Source organism: Nuphar pumila, chromosome 17, assembly GCF_984573655.1.
Source record: "Nuphar pumila chromosome 17, dmNupPumi1.hap1.1, whole genome shotgun sequence".
NCBI lineage: Eukaryota > Viridiplantae > Streptophyta > Magnoliopsida > Nymphaeales > Nymphaeaceae > Nuphar > Nuphar pumila.
In genome coordinates this window covers 5,742,843-5,755,778 of record NC_143265.1, presented here as the reverse complement: position 1 = coordinate 5,755,778, position 12,936 = coordinate 5,742,843, and the positions used below count along the sequence as shown (strand labels likewise).

The window sequence follows — 12,936 nt, the reverse complement described above, 5'->3', positions numbered from 1 at the left end:
AAGCTACCATTCATATTCACATGTAGTTTGACAATTTTGACATAGTCCATAGGCCTCATTTGATTGGACAAAATCGTCAGCTGGGATGATTGTGCCCCATTTCATGTAAGCCCCATGTCAGCAACAAGCATGACTCTTTCATCAATGTGCCACAAATATAGGGATGACAGTGGACCTCGGCGGGGGACAAGGTCTCCACCCCCGCTCCATCTCAAAATTCTGCCCTCTATCCCCGCTTTCATCCCCACACAGGTTTTGATTTTAACCTCCATCCCCGTTTCATGTTCTCCATCCCTGATCCAAATGGGATGAGGCGGGGTGGAACCCCGTTTTCCCTCGGCCCATTGTCATCCCTAAAGAAAGACCTGGGATGGGATGGGGCGGGGCGGGGAAAAATATAAGTCCATCTTTGCACGGGTTTTGATTTTAACCTCCATCCCCGTTTCATGTCCTCTATCCCTGTTCCAAATGGGGCGAGGTGGGGTGGGGCCCCATTTCCCCCCACTTCACTGCCATTCCTACACAAATAACCCTTGTGTCTTTCTTTCCTTGGGCATTTTTGTCCAAAGACACAACGATCCGGGAGAAGTTGTCCTGCATTGTTGCATCAAAAGACGTCTAGGTGACCGTCCGGTAGGGATGCAAAAATCAGATCCAGATCAACTAAGTACATAGCACAGCCAGATCTGAATAGAGTCAGAATAGCCAAAAATCATAGAAGTGGCATACTGGATCAAGTCAGGTCAGGGTTGACCCAGACCTACCGATACTAATAATTGGGTTTGGGTTAAGGCTCCGGATTTGTTAGGTCACGAAAATAGAATCCCAAACCCAATCACATAATTTTTAAATTTTATTTTCATCAAAATATATATAAAATACCCAACCCCGGCAAAAATCATAACTCAAACCCAACTTGCATATTGCTCGGGTCAACCCGAGTATTATTCGGGTCAGCACTTTCCATGCTCATACCTGGAAATTCTGGTGGAGTACCCGATACAAACCGGGCCCATTAACAGCCCTAAGCCCCTATAAACTTCCCCAAGGTTCCAACATAATTTGGACCAAGTCTGCTTGAAATATGGACTATAAATTAAAATCAGATCCAACCCCGGGTGGGTTCCGAATCCTACACCACCCAATCCGAAACCTTATCGGGCCGACCTACTAAGTAGGTCATCAAGGTCAGGTCTTACTATGCTGTACTAGGTGGTTGGTAGGGATGGCAGTGGGGCGGGGCGGGGGACAAGGTCTCCACCCCCGCCCCGCCTCAAGATTTTATCCTCCACCACCGCCTCCATCCCCGGCGGGGAATGGATTTTATCCTCCATCCCCGCCTTCATCCCCGTTTCATGTCCTCCATCCCCGGTGCAAACGGGGATGAGGCGCGGCGGGGCGGGGATATTGCGGGGAAAAGTGGTCGGGGCGGGGTTGGGGTGGGGATGAGGCGGGGACGGGGCGGCGAAAAGTGCATGTCCATCCCCGCCTCCACCCCCAGACGGGGATGGATTTTAACCTTCGTCCCCGCCTCCATCCCCGTTTCATACCCTTCATCCCCGGTCCAAACGGGGCAAGGCGGGGCGGGGCCCCGCTTTCCCCCGGTCCACTGCCATCCCTGGTGGTTGGCAACCCATACCTAGATTCCCAAGATCCACGCGAGTCAATGTTTGGACCCGACCCATTAAACGTTACGTCATGCCTTACAACACTTATTCTAACACAGGATGAGGTCATCACTTGCATTACAACGCTCGACAAATGAAGCAGAGTTCAATTCGAAGACGGCCCCTGCCGCACATGGGTTACTTAACGTAGCTCAAACTTGGAGTTTCAATAATTGCACCATGTGAAAAATGATCACCCATAGGAAAGTTTCAGGAAATGATGTCATACTACAAAAAAGTTCCACTGGTTTTCTGTTGACACGCCAAAGTTTAAAAAATTGTCACTCATTGTGCACGCGTCAAACACATTTATCTTGGCTTGATTAATAGATTCACCAAGATATCAATACGATCACCGTTTATTTATCTTCAATCCATTGGAGAAAACTGACGACGACAGAGAGACCCCGAAACTTTGATTTTGATTTTTGTTTTCCTTTTCTTGTTATAAATTTCGTACTAAACAAAAGAAAATTACAAAACACACAACACACACACGCACTCTCTTTCTCTCTCTAGATTCTGACTTAACGGGGTGCTTATATATAGCCGGTGGAGTGCCTTAGAAATCCCACACTCGTCGAGAATGGGGATTTCTGGAAAGAGGGTGCTCATCACCTCCAATGGGGACTCTGTCTCTCGCGGCGTCGCTTACCATCTGGCGAAATCCGGCTGCAGGTTTCTTCCTTTCTCTTATTCTTTCTTGATCTTCTGTTCATTTTCAAGAGTACCCAATTGTTGATTTTTTTTCCTTTTTTTTTTCTTTTTTCTTTGGCTTTGAGTTCAGAATCTGTGGTGGAATTGTAGTTTCCTTTGTTTTTTTCTTGGTGGGTGTTCTTGTTTCCCTTCCCCTCTTGTTTCTCTTGGACTGATTCATCCTGAGTGCGTTTCTAGGCTTGTGTTGATGGGGAACCAAGGCGTCCTCTCCGAGATCGCAGCGGCAATAATGAGTGATTTGAAGCAGGGTGGTCTCGTCGAAGTTGTTAATTTGAATGTGGAAGAGGGGAGGGAGGAGGTTTTCGACGACGCCGTCGGGAGGGCGTGGAATTGCTTCGGCCAGTTGGATGCTTTTGTTAATTGCTATAGCTACGAAGGTATACGTTTCCTTCTGAACGATGTGATTGGTATTTAGAGTGCATTTTGTGGAGTTTTTGATCGTTGGTGAATGGTGATTGATGAATTGTTGAAAATTGGTTCTAAGAAAAACAGAACTTTTGATCGTGATGCTTTGGTTGATCATGATCCTTGCTTTTGTATCTTATGGAGTTTCTGATTATTGGTTATTGATGGATTGCTTTGATGTTAAATGCACGACTTAATTGTTTGACATTTGATACTGATCGGCTGATGCCGTTGTTTGCCATTGTTTACCGCATGCTTGTTCAAATATTGTGGTGGCCATGACCATGTGAGTGGGGGAGATTTTTTTTTCCCTTTTTGATGAGGAGGAAACCTCGCCTAAGCGAGGTTTGATCCGGCACCTTCATCTTAGATTCTGTAGCATGTGAACATATCCTGGTAATATGTTGTGGGTATAGTAGGCTGGCTACCCTAACCATTAGTAAGTATTTAGCTATACTGTTCTTCAAATTAATCTGTGACATACTATATACACCTGTATAATTACAAAATGGTGACAGTGCCAAAGACCAGAGTGGAGGTATTATGAAAGATACGAAAACCAGTAATTAGATCAATGAAGAAAACCACTTTGTTATCGTTTATTATATAACGCGCACTAGAATATGAGAACTGGAAGGATGAAAACTACCTTGTGAACAGAGATCTTCATGGGTTTTTAATTATTTTCTCTTGAATCTAACCGTGCAGATATGATCTGCATGCTTGGTTTTATGGGGACCAGCTCTTGAATCATCGGATTACTTTGCATAAGCAGGATTTTTTAAGGCTTAAAGAGCAACAGCTCAGAATTTTCATAAATACTCAAGCATCAAAAAATAGTCTATTTTACTCAAAAATACATGATGAAACAGTTGATTCCTAGCAGATTCATCATGGCGAACACATGCATGGTCGGATATGCAAAAAAGTTTTGGAAATTTTCAGTTCACACGGTAGTCCTCACACACACACACACACACACATATATATATATATATTTGCTTCTTGCAATGCAATCATGGTTTTGAATGTTTTATATTTGGAGTCAGCTTACTGATACTTGTGATTATTTTGATCTGAATATAGCATTTTGTATTTTTATGATTCCTTCCTATTTAGTCCTAAGCTTGACCTTAGGTCTCTATTAGAAGAAATATAGTCTTGTTTACAGCTGCTTTGTATGGTCCTGCAAAGTGCTTTTTTTTCTTCAATTTCTTTTGAAACAGAAACTTGGCTTAAAGTTTATAACTGCACATTTGTGGCTTGTCATAGTCTCAGTAGCGTGACCACCACCAAATATATGTGTTGCATTGTTTAGACATATACTGGATGCAAGTCTTACTATAATATTTTATTTAGCAGGAAAATGTGGAATTTACCTATTTAATCAGCCATATGTTAATGTCCAACAGGGAAAATTCAAGAGCTTCTGAAGCTCTCTGAAGATGAGTTCAAGAAAATATCAGCATTCAACTTTTCAGCACCATGGTTTCTCTTAAAGGCTGTTGGAAAAAGAATGCAAGCTAGCAATTTAGGGGGATCCATCATTTTCTTGACATCAATTATTGGTGCAGAAAGGGGACTCTATCCTGGAGCTGCTGCTTACGGTTCTTGCTTGGCTGGAATACATCAGCTTGTTAGAGTATGTTATTTGTTTCCTTTAACTCATGTTTGTTCACTCTTCTTAGTAGGGATGAATGACGTTGTTGCTTCAGGGCATTTGCCTTTGGTTGATCTCTTCATTGTCTGTAAAAGTAGCCATTGATCTTGCTTTGCTTGTGTTGGAAAATTTAGAAGTATGCATCCCCATCATCATTAGAATCCTCCTGCATTGAATTGACTGCATGGATTTCTTTGTAAAGGTTGGACAGTTTAACACCTTTCAAGCCCTGTTCTAATCTCCATGGTGTTAGGAATAATTTCCTAGACTGTGGTATGGACAGATTGTAATGAAATATGCGGAAAAGAAATGTATGTCCTACAATGGACATTCACACATAGAAATCAAAGAACAAGTCCAAAAGAGGACATACACAAAAGCCAATAATGGCTAGAAAGCATAAAATCTTATAAATGCACTAAAGGGCTTGAAGAAGCCACACATTACAAAGGAGGAGACCCCACTTATTTATAGGCAAGAGAGGAGTGAGGGAGAGTTAGAGAAAAGCAAGAGAGAGGGATCATTGGGAGTCCCAACAAGGAGTCGTTGGGCTCCCAACGGTCACAATTGTGACCGTTGGGGGCCCAACGACTCTTTGTTGGGCCCCCCAATGGTTGTGCATTAAATGCACAAAAGAAACAAAAAAAGACAAAAAAAGAAATAAGAAAAAATAGAAAAAGAAAAAGGAAAAAAGAAGAAAAGGAAAAAGTCTAAAATGCCCCTATTGGGCGAGTTTACAGAACTACCCCTTATCGGGTAGTGAAGGATACATATATTTATATATATATATATAAATATATATATTACATATATTTTAACACCCTCCCTCAAGCTTTACGGGGATACAACAGAAAGCTTGTTGAGAAGAAACATGAAACGAGGAGCAGCAAGAGCTTTGGTGAAGAAGTCCACCAACTGGTACTTGGATGTGACGTAGGGCAGTGCTATGGTTCCTTTTAGGTATTCATCTCGAACATAGTGACAATCCATCTCAATGTGTTTAGTACGCTCATGGAAGGTGTGGTTGCTTGCAATATAGATAGCACTCTTGTTATCGCAACACATCTTCGAAGGAATTGAGATGACGATGCCCATATCACAGAGGAGACTTCTAAGCCACACAAGCTCCATGGTTGTAGTGGCCATTGCACGATATTCCGCTTCAGTTGAGGACACTGATAATTTATGCTGCTTCTTGCATCTCCAAGAAATCATAGTCACCTAAGAAAACACAAAAACCAGTGGTTGAGACTCTATCGTTGGGATTTCCTCCCCAATCAGTATCTGTATAAGCAATTAAATCAAGGGATGATGAGGAGGAAAGAAAAACTCCCTTAGTTATGGTGTTTTAAATATATCTGACAATCCTTAAGACTGCACTCATGTGCACAGTTGTAGGTGCATGTTGAAACTGATTGACGGAGTGAACTGCATGAGCTATGTCTGGCCGAGTGATGGATAAGTATGTCAAAGACCCAACGAGTTGACGATAGGGAGTAGGATTCTCAAGAAGTGTCCCATCTTCCAGCCTTAGCTTTGCATTGATAACCTCAAGGGTTTCTGTCTTCTTATCATCCGAAATTCCAGACTTGGAACAAATGTCAGCAACAAGTTTCATCTGAGAGAGAATATACCCTCGGGGTGAATATGCAACTTCAACACCTAAAAAATATCTTAAGAAACCAAGGTCAGACATGTCAAAATTTTCTTTTAAAATTTTCTTAATATCATGGATTCCTTGCTCATCACTTCCAGTGATGATCATATCATCAACATATAGTAGTAGAATAACTACATAGGACCCTGCACTTTTCACAAATAACGCAATGTCAGTATAACATGAACGAAAATTTAGGCTAGTCATTACATTGCTAAATCTATCATGCCAAGCCTTTGGAGCTTGTTTTAACCCATAAAGTGCCTTTTTTAGTTTAAGAATTTTGTTTTCACCAATAGATACTCCTGGTGGAGGATCCATATAGACCTCTTCACTTAGTTCACCATTAAGAAATGCGTTCTTAACATCCAATTGATAGATAGGCCATTTTTTAACGGATGCAACCGCAATAAGAGTCCTAACACTAGTCATTCTAGCTACGGGAGCGAAGGTTTCTTCATAGTCTATTCCGTACTCTTGAGCATATCCTTTGGCTACCAACCTAGCTTTATAACGTTCTAATGACCCATCACTTTTAGTTTTAATTTTCAAGACCCATCTACATCCAATAGACTTCTTTCCAGTGGGTAATGAAGTTATTTTCCAAGTTTTAGCCTTTTCAAGGGCACTAAGTTCTAGTTTCATGGCTTCAACCCATTGAGGAATGTTTTTGACTTCATTATAATGTGATGGTTCATGATAAGAGTGTAATGCAATTAGGCATGCCCTATATTTAGGTGTTAGGGACTCATAGGAAACAAACCTATTAAGAGGATTGGAGATTCGGCTAGATATCCTTAAAGAGGTTTCTTCTATGTTGGAACTTTGAGAATATTTTTCTAAAGCGCTTATGGGAGTTTCTTGACCACGCCTAGCATAGGTTTGAATTGACCTATTTTCAAAATCATTACTTCCATTTTCAACATTATTAAGAGGAGTATCCTCTAAATCATTAGGAACATCCTCTACGTGAGGAGTCACATCTTCTTGAGAAAGAAGATCAAATAAGAAAGCATATTCGCTTTCATCAATATCTTTATTTTTCTCAAAGCCGTTCTCATTTTCTAAAAAGGTAACATCTTTGGATACATATAGTTTGTTACTTTTGGGATCGAAGCACCTAAAACCTTTTTGATTTTCTCCGTATCCTAAGAACACACATTCGATAGCTTTGGGAGATAACTTATCTCTTTTATGTGTAAGGACAAAACACTTACACCCAAAAATTCTTAATCTATTAAAATCGGGTGTTCTTTCAAAAAGTTTTTCATATGGAGATATATTTTGTAGGGATGAGGATATCATTCTATTTATCAAATAAGTGGAGGTTAAGGCGGCTTCGGCCCAATAGCATTTTGGAATTTCTTTGGAAATGAGAAGAGTCCTAGTGGTTTCCAAGATGTGTCTATGCTTTCTCTCGGCTAGATCGTTTTGTTGGGGAGTCTTAGGACATGACCTTTGATGACAAATTCCATTGGTTTCTAAATATTCTTGAAATTCATTTGACAGATATTCTCCACCGGAATCGGATCGAAGAATGGAGATATTAGTTGAAAATTGATTTTTGACAATCATATGAAATTTTTTAAAGAAATTAAAAACTTCGGATTTTAGATTGAGAAAATAGATCCACACATATCGAGTGAAATCATCAATGAAAGTAACATAATATGAGTATCCTCCTTTTGATATGACCGGAGAAGGACCCCAAACATTCGAATGAACTAATTCAAAGGGTCTTTTGGAGACAAATGTTCTTTTTGGAAAGAGGGTGGATTTCATTTTTCCAAAAATACAACTCTTGCAAACAAAATGTTTCTCATTACAAAATTTCTTTTCAAAAGGAAAGGAGTACATTTTTGAGAAGCTTGGATGTCCAAGTCTTTGATGCCAAGTTTCTATATTTTTATCTTGGACATGATTACAAAATGAGTTAGTGGGAAGTTTCAAATTGTTCATGTAGTAGAGATCTCCCTTCCTATGGCCTTGCCCAATCCGCTTCCTGGACTGGAGATCCTGTATAGAGCAATCCTTGGCTGAGAAGGTGATTTCACATCCATGATCACATATTTGAGAGACAGATAAAAGATTTAAATTAAGTTGAGGTACTACTCTTACATTTGTCACAAAATTTTTTTTTGAAAAGTCTAAGGTTCCAAAACTTTTAACTTGTAAAGAGGTACCATCGGCGGTGGAAACAAAAGAATTTTTGGAGTTGCTACATACATTGGATAGTTCATTTTCAATAGGGGTCATATGAAAAGATGCTCCAGAATCAAGAATCCAAGAAGGTGTACCTGGAGGAGAAGAAGAGGCAATGGCGGCTCCCGAAGTTGACGGCGATTTGAGTAGAATTTGAAGTGCTTTGGATAGTTGAGCAAGGGAAAAGGACTCTTTCCCTTTCATTGGCTCCTTCTTCTTTTGTGGGATTTCTTCAATAATAGCAACTTTACCTTTTGGAGGTTCATTTATCTTTAGACAATTAGGTCTTATATGACCCGGTTCTTGACAATGATGGCAAATGACTTTTCTATAATTGCCATTATAGTTATTTTGCCTCCCAAAGTGTGGAGGCTTATATGCTTTCATATGATTGCCGGGTTTAGACACGGCAAGAACTTCATCTCCTCCTTTAATCATGCCAAGACGCGTTTCTTCTTGGCATATTTCGGCAATGGCATCTTCTAATGGAAGCGGTTTTGATCTATGAAGAAGGGAGGACCTAACTTGTTCATATTCGGGCCTAAGCCCATGTAAAAATTGGAAAAAGTGTTCTTTCTCCATTTGTTCTCTTCTCATTTCCACATCTTCACTTGATACCCATTTGGGTTCAAGAATGGATAGCTCATCCCATAAAGGTCCATGAGTGCTATAGTAATCTCTTACACTCATTTCACCTTGCTTAATGGTACAAATTTTTTCTTGGATAAAAATTTGACGAGCAAGGTCTTTTTGGGTATACATACCTTTCATAAAGAACCATGCTTCATTTGCTAGGCGGAATTTAGCAATGTTGGCGCAAATCTTTAGCTCCACGTTGTTCATGAACCATGCAAGAATTTTTGCATGCTTACTTTCCCAATCTTCTACCTTGGATTGGTGATCTTCAATAGCCTTCATGCGAGCATTTCCTTCTAGAGCTTTTTCTTGATCACCATCAATTTTCGTAAGTTGAAGTTGAGGTTCCCTAATGGTGTCCATAACATATCCCCAAAGCTTTTTACCTTTGAGGTTGTTCTCCATGGCGGCGGCCCACATCATGTAGTTAGTACCATTAAGCTTAAAGGAGAGATCAATCTTTTGTTCTCCTTCCATTATATAATCAAGAATGGAGGACAAACAAAGAGAGAGATAAAACTAGACAACTAGCTATATGAATCAAGAGCACAACCAAGGCTCTGATACTATGTAATGAAATATGCGGAAAAGAAATGTATGTCCTACAATGGACATTCACACATAGAAATCAAAGAACAAGTCCAAAAGAGGACATACACAAAAGCCAATAATGGCTAGAAAGCATAAAATCTTATAAATGCACTAAAGGGCTTGAAGAAGCCACACATTATAAAGGGGGAGACCCCACTTATTTATAAGCAAGAGAGGAGTGAGGGAGAGTTAGAGAAAAGCAAGAGAGAGGGACCATTGGGAGTCCCAACAAGGAGTCGTTGGGCTCCCAACGGTCACAATTGTGACCGTTGAGGGCCCAACGACTCTTTTTTGGGGCCCCCAATGGCTGTGCATTAAATGCACAAAAGAAACAAAAAAAGACAAAAAAAGAAATAAGAAAAAATAGAAAAAGAAAAAGGAAAAAGGAAGAAAAGGAAAAAGTCTAAAATGCCCCTATTGGGCGAGTTTACAGAACTACCCCTTATCGGGTAGTGAAGGATATATATATATATATATATATATATATATATATATATATATATATTACATATATTTTAACACAAATATCTAGATACAAGAAAGTGGCAGTGTCTGAACTAAATGTTCTGCTCATGATCTGTTGCCTTATGATACTCGCAACTCTTTAAGAGGGTGTTTATTTGCCTGAGATCTCAGATCCGAGGGTCTGGTTCGGCAATGCCAGATCCTTGGTTTTGCAAATGGAGGATCTCATAACCTTGGATCTGCCATCCTCAAACACCTTGGATCTCCGATCAATGTATGTAAACTTTCCACTTATTCTAACTAGTCCAACTCCAGCTGTCTGTTCAAGGATTCCTTAGCATCTTGATTCAGGTAATATGCCAGGTATCTGTCAGGAGAACAAAATGCGAGGACTTCATTGTCATCATCTTGCCTTCTCACATTCTGCGACAGGCACCTATTTTTCTTCCAGTATTTGTAGTCCAAGGGTAGTTTGAGAATGTGATTCTTGCTGTAATTACATAACCTTCTGAAGTTTTCTAAACTTGCTCTCTGATATGGAAAATGATCTCTTTCTTAGAAAAAGAGGAATCAATCTACTGTTATTGGATGTAGAAGTGGTCATTTCAGTACACACCTTTCAAAGTGAATCTACTCCGGACATGCCTCTTTTTTCTCTGTTGTTTTACAGTGGTTCTGCAATAAAAGGAACTCTTTTTTCCCTCTGCAGTTTTTTTTTTTTAAATCTGTCCGTTAATTTTTCCTTACAAAAAGATGTTACCTGGTTGCTGGTCATGAAGAAAATGGCATCTGAGTTGCTCATTTTGACACCAACTTGATAGTTATGAATGCATGATGATTCTGAAGTAAAAAAATTTATACTGCCCCAAGTACGTGAAGAATTTTTTTTTTTTGTACTAATTTTTGTTTTGTGATGTTTTAGGCATCTGCACTGGAGTTGGGCAAGTACAAGATAAGAGTGAACGCAGTTGCCCGCGGTTTGCATTCAGGTGATGAATATATAGTAACAGAGAAGGAGAAGAAAGGGAAAACTGCAAAGGATCTGATTCCCTTGCAAAGGTGGCTGGATACAGCAAATGATTTGGGTTCATCAGTTCTTTACTTGGTTAGTGATGATTCATGCTATATGACTGGCACCATTAACTTTGTGGATGGGGGACAGTCCATAGTAAGGCCTCGAATGCGGTCCTTTTTATAATTAAAGCTGTTGTAGTAGAAGGAACCTGTTATCTCTTGTTATGTTTTTAGGTTTATGTTGTTAGGTTTTGATATAAAGTGTGCAACTTGTTTATCTTCTCTCTCAATGGAAAATAAGAAATGAATGTAGTTCTTCGTTACTCTCCATCCAAATTGTGCGTGTGACAGAGAGCTTGTGTTACCATAGTTGGCAAACTCGTGACTTGGATCCAGATTGCCTGACCCCTTGACTCACGAGTTAGCGGGTTGTCTCGGCTGAGTTAGGTCTATACTTTTTTCAGTGTTATAAGATATAGTAAAAAAACAAACTCCACTAAGCTATATAAGTATTCAACTCTACACTGTTCTTTATAAAAATTATTCTTTTATTAGCATTATTCAAATGCATGACAAAAGATACATAAGAGTAGGGGTGTCAATGGGTCGGGTTTGACCTGTGTTTCAATGAATACATCTGTATGTTTAATTTAAGCAAATATTTGCAACAGTATGATCCAGTGGTTTTCTTCAATTTTGACCATACTGATGTGATATGCTTGTTTTTATAGAAATCAGTTATTGGAGCATTTGATTTCAATGCATGGATCCATTTTTATAAGGTTAAAAAGGTCAATGACTTACAATTTTTATAATTTTTTAAGGCTTCAGATACCATTTTTTCATCCAAAATGCATGATCCAAGTGTCAATTTAAATCAATCATGTTGAACACTTCTATGGGATTGGAATTGCTAAAAAAATATCGAAATAGCATGTTTCACCATGCTCATTTAGTTATATATATATATATAGATTCAATGCATGGATCTATTTTTATAAGGTTAAAAAGGTCAATGACTTACAATTTTTATAATTTTTTAAGGCTTCAGATACCATTTTTTCATCCAAAATGCATGATCCAAGTGTCAATTTAAATCAATCATGTTGAACACTTCTATGGGATTGGATATGCTAAAAAAATATCGAAATAGCATGTTTCATTTAGCACCATGCTCATTTAGTTATATATATATATATAGGTAATGATAGGGTGCTCCCAGAGTACCTACTCCCACCTAACAGAACTTTAGATTTTCAAAATTTGTAAACTTTTTTTTGTTGATCAGACCCTTTTGATATGATCTATAGTCATTATTTAGTAGAAAAACAAGTTTTGGATAATGTGTTTATAGCATTGGCTCACAATGTATCAAAATCTTATGACTTCAAAAATCCCATTTTTATATCCAACAAGCATGATCCAAAGCATGATTCCTATCAAATAAACTATGTTGAGTGCATCTATATGGTTTAATTGAGAAGTTACAACATATAACCAGTATTTCTAGTATCTGGTCATAGGTCCTCACACACACACACACACACATATATATATATATATATATATATATATATATATATATATATATATATATATATATATATATATGTGTGTGTGTGTGTGTGTGTGTGTGCACGTGCTTTTTAAGTGCAGCTAAAGGTCTTTACTAATGTTTTTTTTCAGAAAATAACTGTTTTGTCCTTGCAAAAGGGCACACTTCTTTAAATACCTAGCAATTTGATAAAATTTCTTTCATATCCAAAATTTTGATTTCTAACTTTTAAAGGCATTTTTACCCCCTTCACAAATATATCACGACATCCACAACTCCTGTGAACGTCATCAAAATGTGCAAACCTTCATTAAAAAAAATGGCATAGGCAGAACATTCACAAATACAGTACGACCTTTGCAAGTCA

The 12,936-nt window shown here is 38.8% G+C and overlaps 1 protein-coding gene across 1 annotated transcript; it reads left to right on the top strand.

The window, feature by feature from the left end:
• The first annotated feature begins 2,192 nt into the window (after window positions 1–2,192).
• Window positions 2,193–11,334, top strand: LOC149811441 (uncharacterized). The gene is made up of 4 exons (XM_089993557.1): window positions 2,193–2,345; window positions 2,562–2,761; window positions 4,202–4,431; window positions 10,923–11,334. Exons 1-4 carry the CDS (start codon window positions 2,254–2,256, stop codon window positions 11,196–11,198), a joined length of 798 nt encoding a protein of 265 aa, XP_089849683.1. The 5' UTR covers window positions 2,193–2,253; the 3' UTR covers window positions 11,199–11,334.
• The last annotated feature ends 1,602 nt before the right edge of the window (window positions 11,335–12,936 follow it).

Excerpts from the sequence above, each read along its gene's own strand:
- LOC149811441 (XM_089993557.1), top strand. The coding sequence starts at position 2,254 with ATGGGGATTTCTGGAAAGAGGGTGCTCATCACCTCCAATGGGGACTCT. Across the intron at positions 2,762-4,201 it reads TAATTGCTATAGCTACGAAG|GGAAAATTCAAGAGCTTCTG; the intron begins GTATACGTTTCC and ends AATGTCCAACAG. Across the intron at positions 4,432-10,922 it reads GAATACATCAGCTTGTTAGA|GCATCTGCACTGGAGTTGGG; the intron begins GTATGTTATTTG and ends GTGATGTTTTAG.